Here is a 21,660-nt window from a genome sequence, read left to right on the forward strand (position 1 = left end):
CTAAAAAGAAAAATATCTCTGTTTGTTCATCTCACTTCAATTTTATTGCTGCAAAATGGGATTGTCAAGCAGACACACGATACTAGATCAATACTCGGCGTGTGTGTATCAATACAGTATTTAAATCAAATCAAAATAATTTCATTTTTCCCGTGAGGGAACTTCGTTTGTGGTCAGGCACATTCAAACACAACATACAACAATACATAGTCCGTATTAATCACACCAGAGAATAAATAAATGCTGAATACTAAAATAGTAAAAGAAACTTAAAAACCCTGAGGGTAGGAGTAGAGGGGTGGGTAAGGAGAATAGGTCGAAGTCTGGATCGATCGATGGGGGGTGGTTATTGTTTGTTCAACAGTCTGATGGATGCTGGCACAAAGGTGGACATGGCTTGTTTGGATCGTAGGGGAAGGGAACGGAATCTCCTCCCTGAAGGTAACAGATGGTACTGGTTATTGAGATTATGGGTGGGGTCCGATATGATGAGTTTACTTTTCCTGATGGCCTGTTTATCAAATATGGTTGTGAGAGTGGTCTGGGGTTGTCCAATGATCTTCCCGCTCATCTTTATGATTCTGTTGAGGGGACATTTGTTCAACTCAGTCAGGGAACCAAACCATGCCAACAAGCTAAACGAATATATATATATATATATATATATATATATATATATATATATATATATATATATATATATATATATATATATATATATATATATATATATATATATATATGCGCCACGGAAATATTGCGATACTATGCTGTATCGAGTTTTTTTTCCCCCACCCCTAATAGGCAGGCTACAAACACACACAAGAACACACACAGTATAAATTCTTAAGTATCCACATATTGCACACACACACTTCAGCAAGTGTTTGATTTCCGCATGGGGTTGCACCAGCTATTCATAAATCCATTACTGAGTTTATATGTAGAATCCTTCTGAAGTTTTTTTTTTTTTTATAATCTGTGTGTATGCCGTATTGGTTTGTATAGTGGTTGGGTATATTCGATTCCAGAGGACATATTTTTTTTAGGCATTTCATTAACTCAAGGTGAGCCTGCTAATGTTATCGAGAAGCAGAGGGACTGAATGGGTTCCTTATCAGGTGAACTGGCTGATTGTGGAAGTGAACCACATTATTCCAAGTGTGCGTGGTGTAATCAGGTGCAGCCTTTTCATTATGGTCCAGGGAAGATTTATGACTTAATTATTGTCCAAATTGCCCAGGTCCACTGTAACCAAGCTACCAGGGTCTTTGCTGCTCCACTGGGCCGTGGTGTGAAAAGCCATGGTGCAGAGCCAGGTGGGACTGCCAGAACGTGTTAATGCAGCAGCCAGCCAAATGTTGCTACTACACTGTTGACTTTAGGACGGTGTCACCAGTGAAAAAACTACAGATTATATGTGGTGCATTGGCACATTCACGGCAATGATTGGTAGATTATCTGCCTTTATCTCGTGCAGGGTCATTTTGATGTATGTGACTTTATGTTACAGAACTAGAATAGAGCTAGTTCATGGTGTGCTCTATTAGAAACTGCTAGAGTTGTTTTTTTCACAGTTTCTTACATGCAGCTATTATATATCATTATGTAGGTACAGTTCTGGTATATAAAAGACCAATAATTCCATTTAAAACAAGTACATTCTCTCATTGCATAAAGTCATTAGCATGTAAAGGATAATTATGGCAAAGTTTACATTTTACTTTTAGTAAGTATATATCTCGACAGGCTCCACGCCGCACACACACACACACACACACACACACACACACACATACATATATATATATATATATACATACATACATACATACATACATACATACATACATACACATTGAAAATAAAACAAGGCAGCAAAATGCAGCTATGAATGCATGAGAGCGATACAGAGACGTGGGCTGAACGATAAAGAGGTTGAGAGACAGAGAGTCAGACAGGGACCACCAGTATACATGGCGTGCTGTGTGACAGTGACAGAAGGTGTTAAGAAGGGCACATATGGTGGGTGCCAGTAGGTCAGCCAGGCAGACAGACAGGAGGCCTCAGCGTGCACCTGGAGCCCACTACTGACAGAGCCTTGAGAGGAGGCTGCGCTGGTAGTCAGCCAGCCAGCCACACATACACCGCATTTATACTACTGTTGATACCGAGCAACCTGTTTGCAAAGACGGACTCGAGACGAGCACGACAGCAGAGAGAGCGAGATAAGCTTAGCGATAAAGTGTGTGGTAAGCAGCCTGCAGGGTTGGCAGTGTGTTTCATCAGATGACTTTAAATAACCTATGCATGCAATATGAATTTAATTATGACTCCCCAGAAGAGAATTAGCGCACGGATTGTCGAAATTAGTTAACTAATTGATCTTGTTCATAAATCATTCAGTAGCCAAGTGTTTTTTTTTCTTCTTTTTTCTGGGTACATTACATGGATCTCTTCCTTCAGGATGTGATCTGCAGGTTTAAGCCTGTGCAGGGAAGAGAGGAATAGAGTATGCACATTGCCTGCATACAAATCTAGGTTAAAAGGCCATGATCTTTTGGCCCAGTGGGCTGTAAACAGGGAACATCATGTGAATATAATGTATTATTGTTAAGTGCACTAGATGTAAATGCCTGAATAATTGACCATGCTTTAATGCAGTCATTTATTTACTCTTTACATGCAAGAGCATGACGATGGTTATAATAAAAATAAATTAAAAAATAAAGGTGATGAAACAAAAAGGGGTCATAACCCAATCAGCACCGTGGTTTTGAATTTATTGATTTTTATATAAACTTTATGGAGTTAACTTCACCAATTAAGAAAATGGATCTGTGATAAACAAAATGGCACTCCCCTTTCTGTCTCGTTAAGCCTTTCTCCTCTCTCTTTTCTTTCTCTTTGCCAAACAGACTCTGAAGTTCAACTTCCAGTGGTGACATATAGATTACGTATTCCTTTTAAGGCGGATGCAAAACAGGAGTGCCATTGACTGGAGTTTTCTGGTTTGAACTCGACAACATCCTACTCGGATGTCGCTAATGCCTCTCATTTTTTTTATGTGGCCTCGATTCACTCACATAGATCATGCGATCTGCATCCACCCTTATCCTCTCAGAGGTTTAATGTGTAAATTGGGGTCAGGAACTTTATAAGAGGAGATGATCTTTTTATAATCCTTGCTATTGTGTGCCAGTCAGTGCAGCAACCTCACAGTGTGTGTAGATAAGCATGACTTCAACGTTAAGTCAGACATCATCTCTGTGTGTTAAAATGGAACTGGAGCAGATGTGCTACATGTAATTTACATGCCTTGTTTATCTTGGAAAAATGTTACATGGTAAATGTTTGCAGCTGCTCGACACCAACAGTAGGATGTGGTCAGACTGCCTCCCAGATATGGTTCTTTGTTGTTTTGTTTGTTGTGAATGAGCATAAATCAGCAACCCCACAGCAACTGTTCACATTAGAAGATTTGAGATGTACCTTTATAGATTTACTGAATGAAGGACACGCCATACTGTAGATGAATTGTGTTCCACACACCTTTATCTAGTAGCATATATTCTGGTTCATTTAGTTGCAATGACTATTGTCGTGTCAACATGGACTGAATCATGTCGATTCACAGAACACCTTTTTGAAACTGATTTTAAGCTCTGTTCTGCTCATGTCAGCATACTACCATTCTGTCCTCGAAGAAAGCTATTAACTCGATAAAACTAAACATTTTTGCGTGCCACTGACCAAATCAGAGAATAAAGAAAGCTGTAGCCCACACTCGCTTTTTCCAACATTGTAAAATATTGACATGCATTCAGTGGTTTGTGGAGTTTTTCTCCTAGCAGATGCCAGTTTGGAAGTTGTTTAAATGCAGAAAAACAACTTCCTGATTAAACAGAGTCCAGTTTCCCCCAGAGCTGTGTGACTCAAAATCCTCATTCCACATCACTGTGGCAAACAGCTCAAACATTGTGTCTGTTCAGCCCAAATCGCCCGAGAGACTAAAGGACCACAGCCGATCTGTGTGTCTTTGTAAACACAAACTTTTGAATTTGTATTATTACAATCTAAAATGTTAATAGCACAAGAAATGGCTCTTTTGGCCATTTACTTTATAGTAGCTTTTTGAGGATTTGAGAAGTTTGTTGTATTAAAATAACCTTTTCAAGAACCATGAATTGGCACTGTGTTAGCCCTCACACCTGTTTTTGGTTTGTTTGGTTTTTGACAACATATATATTATGTGTTTAAACTGGATTCAGCGTTTTTCTCTTGCATTTCTTTTTGCTTCGTTTCTGTATTTGCAGCGTGTTTCTGTATTTGGCTGTGTTAATTTTCAGCACGTTCGCTAAATGCTGCGCATGTGTTGTCAAATTACTGAAGATGTTTTCTTAATTTGCTTGTGTTTTGTCTATTTGCATGTGTTTTCTTAAGTTGCAGGGCATTTGCCCCTGTTGCCACTGTAGTAAAGAACTACAAGTGCAATTATTCAAAGATCATTTAAATTTCAAAATGGCTCCAATACTGATGATTGTATTTGGCGCCATCCAACATTCAGAACCAATTTTTTTTGTTGATTATATGACGGTCGGCTCAGTTGCTGCAAAAGAATTGTCTCTCATTTCCTCTGCAGCGTTGTCTCCATACATGCTTATCTGGGTTGTATCTCCTCCGTCGGCAGATTTGCCGGGGTGGCTTAGATTTAAACCCTAACCTCTGCAAGCATCTGAAAACTCTTCAAGCCCCTGAAGTGCCTATTTTAGAATTAGCTTATGGTGTGTATATGAGTGTATTATAGTCCCCAATCTTTTCCAGTGCAGATGGTTTAAAGCTTGATGAACTGAAATCTCACTTTCAGCGTTACTGCACTGGAAAATCTTTATAGATGTAAAACCCACAATCCTTTGCAGCTGGGGAAACAGGGCAGACTGCCAGCATGCTAAAAGTACATGCAAATATGGGCCTCTCCCTTTAAGACGGCTCGGTGCGGCGCTCATAAATGGACGGCAGTCGGAGAGAGTGGAGCAGTGGCAGCCTGTTTGGGAGGCTGCCTGCTAGAGGACCAGCTGGTTTGGGCCCTTTGGGAGAGATTGCGCTGTGGGGAAACCATTTTTTTTACAATGAAAAGGAAAAGGGATTTACGAGCCCTGACCTGTTCTCGCTACCTCCCCCATCTTCCCCAAATCATAGCATTGCTCTCTGCACCAGAACGTCTAATCATATCAGAACCACATGGTTGTAGACACATTAGGATGTTAGAAAGATGCAGATAAAAGGCCTTAAACATATACACTCTCTCAGAAGCATATGATTCATGTGCCAGCAAATGTTGGAGCTTATTTTTCTGTGCTACATCTGAAACAAAGCAAAAGGAATCAGAGCTTGGGGTGGTGTTATATCTCCTGCTGTCAATAAAATAAGTCAGCTGCAGGAAATAAAAGCCACTATATAAATTGCTGTAATTTTGCCAACCATGCGGTTTCAAGCATGGCTCGATGTAACTGTTGCTGCGAGTGTCTTCAGGTCCTGAAGCACCCGCAGACCCCTCCACTCGTGGAAGACTGTCCAAAGAGGTGGGTGTTTTTGGACATGGGGACCCATGACTGAGCTCCCTCTGCTGCCATCCGTGCACAATGGTTTCACTTCACCAACCTTGCTTAATGAACATGCCCATCATGTCCATAGTAGTACTTAGTAATGAGGCTTAACGGTAAGGGGAAAGCGAAAAAAAAAAAAAAAAAAAAAAAAAAAAAAAGAAAAAAAAACAAAAAAAAAAAAAAATTTAAAAAAAAAAAAAAAAAAAAATTTTTTTATATTGGTAAAAAACGTGTTTTTTTCGTGTTAGCAGAAGCATGCCCCAATAAATCGGCTTGGATTTAGATGAGTGGAAATATCCCTGTAAACTCCATCTTTAATTGATTAGGGAAGTCACTAGGTGTTCAAACATTACACTAAAACATCTATTAGAGATGTTGAGCAAAACAGAGCCTTTGTGTTCTGTGTTGTTGGGCCAAGGCCAGAGCGTCACGCTAGAATAGACTCCAAAGCACTGTCTTTCATATCAGATCCCAGGCTGGGTAATGATGTGGGGTCTGAAACCTAATTCTTTGACAACAGCTGGGGCCTCCCATCCTCTCACAATTAAGCAATGCGATATACAACCTTGAAAGTTTCAAATGGACACCCAGGCCCCCTCCTGGCCCCAGCATATTAAACTCTTTATTGTCTCTTTGAGCTCTTTACAGACTTGGATAAATTTGGGGGGGGGGGGGATTAAACACAATCTTTTCATAATTTAACTGATTTTAAACACACAATCCAACGTTGAGCACTGTGTGTCTGACCAACACTGGAAATAAAACACCTTGCGTGTATCATTAATAATCATCAGTAATGCATCTCAAGCTTTGGTTAGGACTCCTCTGTCCACTCTCCCACTCCTCTGTGGTATATGGGAAACTCCTGTTTGGAGACATATTCATTTATCTTTCCAATTCAGCCATCTAATTTAATTACATAAACGTACAATCCCTGTCTTTGTCATTATAACCGCTTCATTAGTTTTGGGAACATGAACAGAGCATTCATTGAGAAAGCCTATAAATAAAGCGTCCAGTGAAAACTGGAGCTTACCCTCTTTGAAGAAATGTATCTGACTTGACATAGTTTATGATTAGTTTGTCTCCGGTATAGAAGTGACTGGGAAACTTTCCTACATCTTTGTTTTTAATTTCTAATTGTCTTTAATGGGGTGCAATCGACATGATTTCAAAATAATCATTGTAACAACAAAGAAAATGGCTTGAAACAACTAAAACATGTATTTAGTGGCATAACTCGGAATATGATGTTGACTCAGTAAAAACCAAGTATTTACTCAACCCTGTAAATTATAGATTAAGTTGGGGGGAAAAGAATTCTAGGTACACTTGAAGACTTGGAATACAATGGAGACTTGTAGATTTGGAGTACATAAATTAGATGTACGAAATGGTTTTCATATGTGGACCAGTGCTGTAGGCCTTGCTGCTGTGAAACGTCGACTTGGCGTACCACTACATTCCACGGTCAATTGGTGGAATGTCAGCTTAGCTTGAAATGCGTGGACTGAATTGACTTGAAATGCACAACACAGCTGGATTGCTATTTTCTCTACAAGCCGAATGTTTCAACACTTCATGTTTTTGTTTTTTTTACTCAGTATTTACTTTGCACAAAAAAAAGAAAAATCATTGATTTAATTTAATTCCTTTTTATTTTTTGTTACACCAACCCTTATCAGTTTCTCGAGCTCAGACATGGCGACTGCCACCCCGCTGTCTGGAAGTTGTCCTTTAGCACAAGAAAACCACAGTGTTCTCATCCAACAGCTTTTCATGTTGGCATGTATCCATCCTCTGTACATGAATACATGAGCTGCCTTTGTTTCTCTGGCTCTATATCAGGTTACTAGGCATGGCTGTGCCGTGTGTTTAATGGAAATGCTATGCAGGAAAAGGCCATGTGGCAGTCTTGAATATATGTACATCCGTAATGGGATACTCGTGAGTTCCTCTTAGAGTAACTGTTTGCCTTATTAGGCTGTCGTCTTGTGACTGCAAACAAACTGGCGAGTACAGTGAGATGGAAGAGATTCTTGAGACTGGTGTCCTGACTGGATACTGTATACATTATTGTACCTCCGGCTCCAGGAAAGAGGCATGATGTATGTACGCTGCAGAGTCACAGGCCATCATGGTGTAAGTGCTTTGCGGAGATGAAATACAGAACATCTATTTATTATCTGCTGGCAGCAGCACATGAGGACGTGCTCAGTCCCTTGACCATCACAGTTTATATGAGACATCATAATTTGTTGCCTTAGATGGATGCTTTTGTCTGGGTCAGAGGGCATGCAAGCCGGGGCTGATTAGCTGATGAGAATAAGGTTATAAAAGGGACCTTTTATCATTACTACTGACTCACTGTTGTCATTTACATTCTATATTTTCTCCCCTTCTTTAGGACAGTAGTTGCAAAAGCTACTTGATACTCTTTACATGAACATCAACAAAATAAATATTATATACAGAAGATTTAAAAACCACACACATGCAGCCTTGAAATCTTTCATTATAGAGGCGTGGCCGTTGTAATTTCCCAGTCAGTGGATTTTCCGTAGAGGACGTGTGTCGGTGGAGAGACTTTCTTTATTGCTGGGACTCAGGGGAGCCACTGTGCTGAGGGCTGTGTGTGTGTGTGTGTGCGCGTGTGCGTGTGTGTGCGTGCGCGCAGCACGGGCCTGTAGGGGATGAGCGTGGGGCTTGGTGTCCATAAATCTTGCCCAGCACACCTCCTTCTCGGACTCCCCAACCCACCCGATCCTTTCACATACAAACAGAGGCTCAGACATGGAGGCTTGCAGGCCTTGCCAGGCTCCCCCAGACAGAGCTCTTTATCTTCAGCTTCTCTTAGCTTTACACTGACCCACGGCACCCTGAACGAATCTTAATGGTTGTTGGAGGATGTGAGGGGAGCACGCTCCCCTGACCTTTATAGTTGTACTAAAAAAAAAAAAAAAAAAGTTTTAAGTCACTGGGCTATGCAAGAGGCCACCCATGATGTAACACGTTCTCTAATAGGCTACTAGTGAGTCTTAACAACACTGTGTTTACTTGAAAATATGTGAATAAAATCAAGGATTTTGTTGCAATTATTGTACTTGTTCCAATGCAAAAAAAGAAAAAAAGGTCATCAGTAATGTGACACAAACGTAAAAAAAACCACTTTTCATAACGTTTGATATCCCTTTTTTAACAGAGACTGTAAATTCCATATAAAACGTTGCTGTTCACCAGTTGTCTCGCGAACCTTAAAATGTCACAGCATAGTTAACATAGTTTTCAAAGCCTACGTCAATGATTATGTGACCTGGGGAAATAAATAGGAGTGATGAAGTAGTCTTTGTCATGGCCTACCCATATAGAGCAAGTTTCAATGTTTCTAAATGCCGATTTTCATACCATTCTAAAAGGCACAAGAAACCTGAAACCTGTGCCTGAAAGGTAAAACATTTTTTTGTTAAGTTAGCAGTAATTTAAAACACATGCAATTTGTAGCATGGAAAACCTCTGCTTTGGTCCTTTTAAGCTGTCATCTACAAGGAAATATGCATAAACAACTCTAAATAAATACAATTAAAAAGTGTACAAAAACATTGCACGAAAAAGATGATGTGTAGCATTTTTGTGACTTGTGATTTACACTATTTGTTTGTTTAGTTTATGGGGTTGAAAAAATGTTCTTCCTACATGTATTGCATGGTGGTCTGGTGATTTTAAAATGATTTATTTGGACAAGGTGGTCTGTTATCTGCAGTTTGACAAGTGTAAATTAATCACATGAAAATCACAGTTGACACTGGGAAGTCCCGTGAGGCTGCTTATGTGGTTTGGCCAGTGTTGTAACTTGCCAACCTGCAGTGCATGTCTAGCCGCGAGACTCTCTAAAAGGACAGGCAGTATATTACAAAGACTTTATGGCATTACGTATTACACCTTTGCAGAACCCGGTGTTTGGCTGTGAGATTAAAGATGCTGTAAAACTCTCTGTGCGTGACTGTGAAGTCTGTAGTGACTGATTTGTCTCATTCTTAACACACTGTCTATGTCTCCTCACAGCTCCATCTACTGTATCCATAATGCACCAGGTCAGTCGCACCGTGGACAGCATCACCCTCTCCTGGTCCCAGCCTGACCAGCCTAACGGAGTCATACTGGACTATGAGCTGCATTATTATGAAAAGGTATCAGTGATGCAGCAACACATTCTTCCTCCAAGCCCTCACCATATAAACATGAGTTTCAATTTCTTTTTCTCTCTATCCAACTAAAGATGCTCATGGTAAAAAGAAAAACTGACTCTTTTATGTAGTTGTACATTTATATTCAGATTATCCCCCCCATGCTCGTTTGCATAACAGCACATCCGAGGAGGCATGATGTAGTCAGAGCTTCTGAACATTGCTTAGAACTTCTGCTCATTCTCTTTCAATTACAATCACGGTCAGTCACTGGAAAAGGAAACCGCTCTCAGCCCTGGAGTAGGGCCACTGGGGATTGATGCGCAGAGACTTGTGGTTGAAACAATGGTGCGCTGACTGATGTAAAAATAGTATTTAAGGGGCAAGCTCCACCGAATCAGCATACTTTCTCACAAGAACACTCACAGTAAAAAAAAAAAAAGTGATCACTAAAATGCATACAGCCATTCACAGACTTACAAACACAATCGCACACATGTATTGTACATGTGTGCACACGCACATACACGCAGCGTTTGTCGTGCTTTCGTCTACATGCTGAGCCGTTCCGCTTTTGAGTATATTTCCCTTTTTCTGACACTGCTGGAGAGAGCTGTCAAAACAATTGTCCCGGCCCCTGCTGTGGCTCAGAAGTGTGCACAGAGCGGTGGGTTGAAGGGAGCAGCTAAAAGAGTCTCAGCCTCGGCTTTCAGACTCGTCAGCATTCTGGAGAGGAGGAGTACGGCAGTGAAATACAGCTCTGATTATCAGAAGGCACGGCTCAGAAATGCCGCCTGACCTGAAACTGCCACCAAATCTACCTTCTTTCTGTAGATGCATCTGCTGGGTGTGTGTCTCTGTCAGTCCTGCTACTTTATCAAAAATGATGCTTTTTGTGGTAGCAAATGATTCAGATTAGTACTATGGTTCCTGTGGATGTAAAATAAATGTTGAGATTAGTATCACTGCTTTTTTCTGTACGGTTTCTGCTCCCAATATTTCAGATAAAGGTCCCATATTATGCTCATTTTCAGGTTCATACTTGTATTTTAGGTTTCTACTAGAACAGGTTTACATGGTTTAATGTTAAAAAAACCATTATGTTTCTCATTCTGTCCGTCTGAATATACCTGTATTCACCCTCCTGTATTTAACCACCTGTCTGAAATGCTCCGTTTTAACACCTGTCTCTTTAAGCCCCCCTCCCAAAAAAGCCTAGTCTGCTCTGATTGGTCAGCTTATCTTGGTCTTCCGCATCTAAGCTCGTGGCATCTCTGTACTGTCATTGCAGCCGGGGACTAACTGTAGCGGCACTTTCCACCTATATATGTGACATCACAACTATACGGAAGTCCTGACGGCTCGTTTAAAGGCACAGATTCTGAATACGGCTGTGTCCATTTCTCTGTGGATTGAGCATTTTGGTACTTTAACAGTATTTATATGGGATAGGGACCTGCTTTATAATAAAAGAAGACATGGAAATCTCAATTTTTACAATATTGAGATTTATTTATTTAATCTGTAAATTGTACCTACAAATGGCTATAATATGTAATAGTAAATCAATTATATTGAAAATGATTATACTAAAATCCATTGCTGTGCTTGCTCATACTGTTCATCATGATCATTTGTTCCTCCTGAGTGCATATCTTAACCTAGTATATCATTTATTCACATGGCATTTCATAATTGACTTCGCAATTGGACTGTAATTACTAATGTGCATAAACTTAACATGTTTTTTTTTTTTTTTCTCCTAGGATCAATCAGAATATAACGCTACCGCCATCAGGAGCCAGACCAACACAGTGGTCATACGTGGCCTCAAACCAGGAAGCATCTACGTGTTCCAGGTCCGGGCCCGAACCGTAGCTGGCTTCGGACGTTACAGTGGCAAACTGTACTTCCAGACCATGACTGAGGGTGAGAATTCAGCTAATGTTCCCCAAAGCACGCAGAGCTGTTATCGCCTCTCATGCGTGGCCCACCATGTCGTACAGCCTGTACACAGACAGCTGCGGGAATGAAAGGGAATCATGTTGTGAAGTAAACAGTTCAAGTACTTCAAGTCTTTTTTCAGTATTGGGAAACATCCCACACATTATACTCATATCAGTTTTTTTCATTATTCATATTCCAGCATTCAAGAATCCTTTCCTTTATGTGGTACAAAAAAAAAATATGTTTTTGCCAAAGATAGCTTTTTTCCTTTCCACAATAAGCCTTTAAGTCAAGGCTGAGGTTAAAGTTGTCTTATCGTTGAACTGTGACACTGGGAGAAGAAGGAACATTCAGTAAACATCAGTCATGGAGGTTAATGTTAGAGCCAAGCCCTGGCTTCTTCCCCTCTGAACATCTCATTTCCTTCAGCCTGCAGCGCCCAGGGCCATCATTAGCCTCAACGTTCATAGGAACATCCTTGATGCTGCCACACGCACAGATCCCAGCACTACAGATATATCAAAACTGACTCATAACTGTAAATATTGAGTAAACAGAAAATATATAAGGCTCAGTGTTTTTAGTTTTTACCAGAATATTTTTTGGTTTTTTTTAAAGACAAAAGCAAGGGATTTACACCTGGATGTTATGTCCCCATGCAACCAAAAAATTGTTGTTTGTTTGTTTCCTGCTGCAAGAAAACACTGATTACCAGTTTAAAGTAAACAATGTGCTTATGTGATGAGTACAGCTCATGAGGGGAAAAAATGAGCAGAAAGTGAAAATGAGTCCCATTAAGAAAGTAAAACAAGGTTAAACTACAGTGTTTGCTTTCTATAAATTGCATTTTTAAAATATGATTACTGTATCAACTGGATTTTTGTGTTACAGATTTTTATACATAATTTACGCCATTATTCAGTATTCAAAATAATTAATAATTTTTTTTCTTCAATGCCATTGGTACCTCAAATTTAATGCCTGCTGTATTTTGGGGTTTGGCATATAATAAACTAGCTGTCCTCAGCAGAGTTCCCCCTCTCTGGTTAAAGATGTGGGTAACACTTTGCTTTAATCCCCCCTTTTTAGCATTCATAAGCACTATTTAAACATTTCAATAATAAATAGTAACACAATATAATGTAGTTATAAGAAGATATATGTGCTTATGTATGTATTTGTCAAATACTATAATTCTTCCTGTGAGCACCTATAAGCGGATACACAGAGAATTAAAGATTTTGCAATGGACGCAGCTCTGATCACAGACTTTTAAATCGATAAACTAATTTATAAATCAACATTTGTTGTCAAATTATTGATTTATTTATTAAGATGCCGTGTAATAGTATGCTGCATTGTCACCCTGTCTGGCTTTAATTCGCAATAGTGACCCACTCGCTCTACATTATCTCTTACTTCATAAATGGTCAAAATGAATAGAGATTAAAATAAAGTGTTACCACTCTGTGTTCTACCATATTGAAAACAATATTTATGCTATCCAGAAGCACATGAAACTATGGGGATCCACTTACCCATATATCTGGCTGAAATTGTGAAGTGATGTGTCATTTACAGTGCACAAGAGAAGGGCCTGGCTGTGCCTCTGTGTGCCCATTCAGTAGCTGGATTCCTGCTCTTGGCTGTCTGATCAGCCTGGGCCTCACCCAAACATGCTCTCTCTCCTCACTTCACACACTTTCTGCCAGATAATTTGTCCATATCCCCAGCATCTGAGCACATTCGCTGTGCTTTGGAAAATGGTCCATGCGGTCAAGATGCAAAGATGATCATTGGTTCACCCAGCCATATGTCTGTCTGTCACCCATTGCTCACTCCATATGCAGTGGCTCAGATGCTTACCCATATGTTTTCATCTTGTGACATCTTGTGTGTGTGTGTGTGTGTGTGTGTGTGCGTCTGTGTTTGTGTGTGTGTGTGTGTGGCACTACTGTATGTTTACTGTATGCATGTGTTTCTTCTTTCTATAGAGGAGTACAACACCAGCATTCAGGAGAAGCTACCTCTCATCATCGGCTCGGCAGCTGCTGGCTTGGTCTTCCTCATTGCTGTTGTCGTCATCATCATCGTCTGTAACCGGTGAGTCAGTCCTGTCCCAGTCTTCTTACGCAAGCCTGTGAGCCAATAAACACAGCTGCACTAGCTGGTAAAGTGGATTTCTCTCCTTTTTACTGTAGTTGTTGTGCTTTTATTCAGTAGGGTTGCATGGGGTCTGTTCGCTTGCACTGTTGTATTCTTGTTTATAATTTACAGACACAGTTTTTACCCGCTTGTATGTACATAATAGTTCAATGATTATGTTTACCTATCTTCTATCGTTCAGTTTTGTTGTTCTTGTTTGTAGCTGCAAGTCTATTTTTTTTAATCTATTTTCTGAAAATTGCTCACTGTATGTAAGTACATTGAAAGCAATGAAAAAAACAGACTCATGGAATTTTCTTCTATGTGTACACACATACTTGGCCTTTAAAGCTGATTCCGATTAAAACTATGAATGTGAGTTGTAGAGAACCATCTGGTTTCAAAGATATTACTTCTTAATAAATTCCAGTCTTTCAGCAACAGAAATAATATATAAAAGTCAACATTGCTAACATTAAAGTTCTGTAGGTTCTGTAGTTCTGCTCAGTGGGTATCAAATGTTTGTAACTATGCCAAGGTTAGGATTTCAGTTCCCACTCTGGCCACTCATATTAAAACTGTAGCTCAGCTCCTGTACAGTGTTTTGATTCACAGAAGAAATTGTACAAGATACATTTCTGAGTATGCATTCCGTTTGTAGATTTCCCCCAGTATATTTGTGTCTTAAATAATGACGGCCTAATAACTATAGGGTTGTGTGCTGCATTGTGGGATACTTTAGGAACATCGCCAGGACAACATCAATGAGTGCGTTTTTGAGAGTATTTAGAACTGTCAAACAGTCCAAAAAAGTTTGAACGCACTGTGATGGTCCTATCACAGAACTTATAGGTCCTTGTCAAGCTGTTAAAACTTAAATTGTAACAAAGTTGAAGGACATAGTGTGGTGAAGCTGGTGTTGAATAAAAAAGATGGAGTGTAAAAGGCCAGGGACTGCTGTGGAATGAAAAACTGAGTTGGCGGGAAAAAATGTAATAATGAATTTCATAATGACAGAAAAAGAACCTGCTCCATACCAGATCTGCTTAATAAAGTCAATGTCAGCCCCCACCCCACCTTCTCTCCACTTCAGAACTATTAAACTGTACCCTCACTCACTTTTTTTGGCAGTAAAGTAACCAAACTTTTCCACAACCACCAGCATCACACAACCCATGTCATTAGCTTGTCTAAATAAAAAATGGTGATAATCATGTTTACCTACCATTGAATAAAATCACATACTCCGCCCCATAGTATACATTTGTGAGATGTACCCATAATTCTAAACCATTCATGTAGCTGCATGAATGGAGTGCACCGGAAAGGAAAACCACACTTTGGTGTAGTGTGCCTGGCTTACTTTTCCAGTTTAGCAACAACAACAAATGCTTTTCCTAGCTCTCCATGTGTATCCTTAGTGTAGGTAGACCTGGGGGTGTTGGATCCATGTTTCTGCCCCCTCCCTGCTCTCTCTTTTTGAACCGGAGCTAGAGTTCTTTGTCTTTCCCTCAGGAGGCGTGGCTTTGACAGGCCTGATTCAGAATACACGGACAAACTGCAGCACTACACCAGCGGCCACAGTGAGTAAAAAAACCAACAACAAAAAACGCTCCTCTCTGCCTGCGTACAGCTGGTACCTCCTTCAGCACCAATCACACCTGTCTCCATGACTACCATCTCACACACTCATCTCCATGGCCGTCATTCAGCCCTTCCCTCCCTCACACACCTGTCTCCATGGCTACCACCTTGCATGCTGGTGTCCTTGGCTACGGCCCAGCACAGCACCGCTTCATTTGCCCGTCCCCCACTTGCGGGTAATCCTGCCTGTTGTTTGACTCCGCTCACTCGGTTGGAGTCTGGATTTAACCACATCAAAAACTCAATGTTCAAGTGTGTGTTCTGTGCATCATCGCATTTCATAGTTAACTAACTATCCATTGTGGTGGAAATAGGTCAGTCTTCACTCACGTTAACGCCATTAGCATGCTAATGCCACATGAGCCATTTGCCATTGTTATAAAAATTCAAAAGACTTGGTGAATGAATGGAATTTCTCAATGCTTTTCCGTCTTCATACAGTACAGTAGCAGAGCACTTAAATGACAATAATACAGAAATAAATCTGGGAGAAATAGCGGAGACGTAATTTCACCATGGCTCCGCCTAAGATATTAAAGCTAATCCATCTTTCTCATGCATTATTGGAAAAAAAACCCTGCAGATCCGTTCCCACCTCAAGTTTATGACCCCATCTTAATTTGTTTATTTGATTGTGTAATTACCACCCTGCTTCATCCTTTTTATGTTAATTCCACTCTAAAGGTAACAGCTTTCCCCAATATAATCCGATCACGCTGTGCAAAGAAGTCCAGTCTGTGATTCAGTGCGAAGTGTGCCAGTAAGACACTCTGGTATTTCACAGCTATTAGCAGAAGCCAATGTGTCCTGTGTGCATCCTGTCCTCACCCCAGTCACAGTTCAGGCTTCTGCCCCTGTTTTCGGTGGTCTTTGCCATCAGCGGAGGGTGGTCTGTTGAACAGTGCTTCAGCTCGGGAAGAGATTGTCGGGTTTTAGTAATGGGGGGTTTTGCCTGGTCAGATCCTCTCCATCTGTTCATCTCTGCAGCACGTTTCCTTAGCGTAGTGTGCCAGGTTTTGAGGCGATATACATGCGCTTCTAGCACTGCAGCAAGCCAAGGCATGAGTTCAGTTTCCATTCAAATAGCCTCAGGCCTGATGTGGAGGTGAGAGCCAAATAATCGGATTTAAAACTCAGGACACTTAAGTCCCTGAACACTTAAAGGCCACCTTAAGCCAATTTACCTGGCATCGGGGCTTAGGAGAGCCAATTTATTTCTTGGAGTGGAGCTGAGTGATGCTGATATAGGGCCCAGGTTTCTCTCCTGTGTGTTAATGGCACTATGACTCACAGGAGATGATATATATATATATATATATATATATATATATATATATATATATATTAACCTGCCTTATCACAGCTAAAAATACTGCCACTGCCATGTCCTTGCTGGCTGAATAGCTACACACAGTAGCCATGAGGCACTAGTCATAACCACCACTTCTACACTACACCACCTCCTCCATCTTTCAACCTTCATCACCCGTATGTGCCACAACAAATCACAGAATTATATTGTAATGTGTGAATGCAAGGTGAATTGACTGTTTATGTGCTTTAATGTAGAGTTCAGAATCAAATATTATAGAGGCTTTTCCCTTTTTTCCAAGTGACTCCAGGAATGAAGATTTATATCGATCCGTTCACATATGAGGACCCCAACGAGGCTGTGAGGGAGTTTGCCAAGGAGATTGATATATCCTGTGTGAAGATTGAGCAGGTCATTGGTGCAGGTAATGGAACAATATGACTGAAACATGGATGGAATATAACACTGTGAAATATCTTGGGTCTAACTTGATTTCTAAATACAAATGGATGCACCAAAAACTGCGTACTGTTACTCGCTCATATCGCTCTGAGTTGAATAGAACCATTGTTTTTTTCCTATGTTACGTGTTTACAGGAGAGTTTGGAGAGGTGTGCAGCGGTAACCTCAGGCTCCCAGGCAAAAGGGAGATGTTTGTGGCCATAAAAACACTGAAGTCTGGCTACACTGAAAAGCAAAGGCGAGACTTCCTCAGCGAGGCCAGCATCATGGGCCAGTTCGACCACCCCAACGTCATTCACCTGGAGGGCGTGGTCACCAAGAGCAGTCCTGTCATGATCATCACTGAGTTCATGGAGAATGGGTCTCTGGACTCCTTCCTCAGAGTAAGCCACCATAATGATTTTTTGTTGTTTCTGTGTCCAACCTAGAACGCGGTCATTTACTTTTTTAACCAATGTTATGATTTCTACAAATGAAATTACAGGCCTCTGGTATGAATTGTGTTAAACATGATATGATTATGCCAATCATAAACTTATTTGATTTCTTTGATAGAATCTGATACTCTTCATTAACAATGTTGCTTGTCCTCCCAGGGGACTTATTAAACCTGTCAGTCAGAAAAACGTCAACTTCTCAGTAAACTGGCCCAGTGTTTTGCTGGAAAACTGACCAATTTGACTCACATTCATTAAGACATTACATTAGCGGTATATTTTACATCAATAATATTGAAAAAGTGGCAAAAAAAGTGGCATTATATTGTCACTGCATAACCAATTTTGGGATTTGCCCACTCTTGTTTTGTCTAGGTTTTTACAACAGAGCTTGGTTTTACTCAGGCATTTGAAAACTACAGCAGCTAATGCTAGACCGCCAGACTGGAGTTAAGAATTTGGGCCGACCTGCTTCCCGACTCCAGCACACTCCTCGTTCTCTGGTCAGTCGGTGCAGCGTCAGTCGGTCTAGCGTCAGTCGGTCTAGCGTCAGTCGGTCTAGCGTCCGACGGCGTTACCACTCACTTGACAGTTAATTTGGTAAACATTAACTGTCATTACATTACAATAACATAACTTGATAGAGGGAAACGTCACTTAGTTCAGGAATTGCTGATCCTCTCATGCAGCATGTTTCCACAGTCACATGCCTCCGCTTTTCACTCTCTGACGCTAAGCTAAGCCACCAACCAGCCCAGCCAGGCGGCCAATGGCAACTAACAGACCGGATTATGGCGTGACAATATTCACTGAAAAAAGCTGATTAGTTGGTCATATGGTACTGTGATCATGACAAACCGATGCAAACTCAAGACAATGTTTTGATGTCAGCCTGACTGCAAGTTCTGCACTGGAGCTGCTTGAGCTAACGCTAACGTTGGCTTCACAGACTGACAGGATGAGCTGCTTCACTGCTTTGAATCCCAGAGATCCCAATTCAGAGCTTTTTATTATGATCCGCTTAGAAAAATGAAATGATGATCTTAAAGGTTTAATGCGAGTTTCTGACAACTCTGTCTGTCACACTCTACAACTGACAAGCTACCAGTCAGATATTGATGAGAGACAACCCCCCCTCCCCTCCTCCACATAAAGAGCATATTGTTTCGCCAACTCGCAGAATTATTGTTAATCCACTACAGCTGAGTAAATGTACAGCTGACAGTAAATTGCCATTATAGCCAGTGAAATTAATAGTTTTCAATCTACAGATTGTTATAACACTGTTAATTGTTAAGTTATAATTGAAAATTGCACTCTTTCACAGTGTGATTTTGATATGAAAAAGAACATTTTTTTATAAAGACAGCTGACAAACTAGGATTCATATCCTTTATGCACACAGACACACTCTTTCCAGTACACCCATATCTGTCCAATAATTTGACATTGTTTATAAACTCATGCACAATAATCTGACTTCAAGTAAACATTATTATTCACAGAAACTTGTTAACCATGTGTTCCTTAGAGGTATTCTCTGCTCTATGCATTCACACATCACTATTAACACTCAGAGTATCCACATGCCCCTAGTATTGATTCTTTTCTATATATTTAATATTTTCTCCGTGAATCTTCACCATGAACCACAAAATAACAGGGTCTCTACTTGTTTATGCTTTGCATTCACCGCACACTTAGTCCACTGCTTATTATGCAGCACTGTATATGGATGCTTACAGGAATCACACACTTATTTCTCCCCCCCCCCGACTCCTTGACAGGAAATATGAAGAGCACAAATGTTCATGGGATTTTTACATCTGCGACCCCAATCAATAATTCAGATACTTTGCAAGACTTAAAATGAGATGTCAGATGTTTAAAAATGAAGCTGTCCATGAGATGAGATGAGATGTCACACGGCCTTTCACCATCTCTCTTGAGATGTTAGAGAAATAAAAACTTCATTTTTTTTCTAATATGACTTTTTTTTGCATGCTTTCATCCTCGCTAATTGCTCTCTCCACATTTTTGGAATGAGCATTAAATGCCCTCTGATTTATGGAAATTGGGGATGTATTATCTCTGCCAAAAAAAAGGTTTATTTTTAGTTTCACTTCAAATGATGTAATGTGAGCTCCCGATTTAATGCGACACAGAAAGTATGCCAGTGTAAGTGCAGTTAGAATGCCACATTTTAAATGAACTTATGCCGTTGCATTTCCAGAAGTAAAAACACTGTTAAACAGTGTCATGTACCACAATAGCATTGGACCATAGACAGTTGTTTTGTGGATACATATGTGTAATATATACAGTAAATGTTAATGCACTTATTAAAGACCATTTCAGTTCATGTAAATTGCTGTAATTGAATAATTGAACTGCATATAAAATTGCCTGAAAACAGTCTCTACCTCTGAAACGATTTTCCTCCAGTTTAATACCCGCCCTGATAGTCAGTTCAAGCCCTGCGCTGCAAGCCTACATCAAAACCATCCTCAAGAAGAAGACATGCATACTCCTGTCAGCACACTGCTCAGACTAAAGTCTTTATTTGCATTCTGCCTCCGATCTAGGAGACACAAAGCATCAGCTCTTTTTTGAAATTTGATCTCACAGTGAAGGGTGTTTGTGTATATGTAGATGTTTGCTAAACATATTTGACAGCACGTTGTATTCAAAACACCAGGGAACCTCTGCGCTGTGGCACCTCGCAGTGACAGTTTATGACAACAATTGCTGACAGTGTCAAAGCCTCTGAGCATGGTTTGTGTCTTCTCTGAGGTGATTGGTGGGCGGTTGTTTAAAATGGTCAGTGGAGTCTGTACTGAGCTGCCTGCTCTGAAGGATTGTCTCCCCTGCTGCCTCCTGCAGAAAAACCTGCAGGGTAGAGACAGAAAAGAAAAAGGAAAAAAGTTAATAGATCGATCAGAGCTGGACTGGTATCTGGAAGCAACTATAAGCAGAGAAAAGTATAGAGAATGAAAGTCGGTCTTTGATATAAAACGTGTTTATACACATAAATAATGCTAGACCGTGATTCACACAAATTCCTGGTTATTTATTCTACCTAACCTGAACCCAAAGACTTTGGAGGAATCTTTCCAATTAAAGTATATGCAAACACAGCACATAGATTACTCTAGGTGGCAATGTGTATTTGTGAGAAAAGCTTTCATGAATAATGCATTTGGCTTAATTGCTGTGGTACGCGAGGAAGATCAGCTTGACGTGAGGAGAAGCATCCTCTCGGCTAATGAGCAGCAGAGTGTTTGAAAGAGAAATAGGCTAGTGGAGCTAGCGGTCATGCAGACTATTAACGTGGCTGTGCTCGGGGCCCTGCTCGCCGGCCCCTTCCACCTCCCTTTCTTGGCCTTTTCTGTCTGCCCCACACCCGTCCCTGAGCTCCCATGCTCCATTCTCTGGAATCCTCTGTTCTCCGGGTGTCGTGGTGGGTGGTGGGGAGAGTGCAGGTGTGCACAGTTGGAAAGCACAGCTGCACCACTGCTCCAGACGCTCCACATGCATGAGGCCAAAGCCCTCACCAAACCGTGGAGGGGAACAGCTGTAGACAGCCAGCCAGACCCAGCTTAGCCCTGCCGAGGCCAGATGAGCCCAACCCAAATCTGGCTGCTAGTGTCCTGCAGGGCCTCTTCACAGAAACTAATACTACAAAGTAGCCTTTTTACTTGAGCCACATGTGGGTTGGGTTACAAGTAGACATGATAAAATTAAATGATTATAATTTCACTAAAAGGAGTGAAGTGGGAGTCGTTTTGTATTATTCGTGGCCCAGAGAGAAAGTCATCAAATGTATTATCAATTTAATATTGTATCTCAAAGCCACTGTGTGAAGAGTTTTAAATGTGATTATGGCATTGTTCAAATTCTGATGGCATAATCTTTTGCTGGTA

The 21,660-nt window shown here is 40.7% G+C and overlaps 1 protein-coding gene across 6 annotated transcripts in view; it reads left to right on the forward strand.

Moving 5' to 3' along the window:
- Positions 1–21,660, forward strand: part of ephb2b (eph receptor B2b) — a 152,298-nt gene that overhangs the window by 119,178 nt on the left and 11,460 nt on the right. For 2 of the 6 annotated variants that reach the window (XM_039797737.1, XM_039797733.1), the window contains exons 6-11: positions 9,669–9,793; positions 11,557–11,719; positions 13,732–13,840; positions 15,398–15,465; positions 17,140–17,262; positions 17,436–17,683. In XM_039797737.1, coding sequence (XP_039653671.1) covers positions 9,669–9,793; positions 11,557–11,719; positions 13,732–13,840; positions 15,398–15,465; positions 17,140–17,262; positions 17,436–17,683 — 836 coding nt within the window. The remainder of the gene's footprint in view (positions 1–9,668; positions 9,794–11,556; positions 11,720–13,731; positions 13,841–15,397; positions 15,466–17,139; positions 17,263–17,435; positions 17,684–21,660) is intronic. The other 4 variants (XM_039797734.1, XM_039797738.1, XM_039797735.1 and 1 more) reach the window with 3 other exon arrangements.

The sequence above is a fragment of the Perca fluviatilis genome, chromosome 4, assembly GCF_010015445.1.
Source record: "Perca fluviatilis chromosome 4, GENO_Pfluv_1.0, whole genome shotgun sequence".
NCBI lineage: Eukaryota > Metazoa > Chordata > Actinopteri > Perciformes > Percidae > Perca > Perca fluviatilis.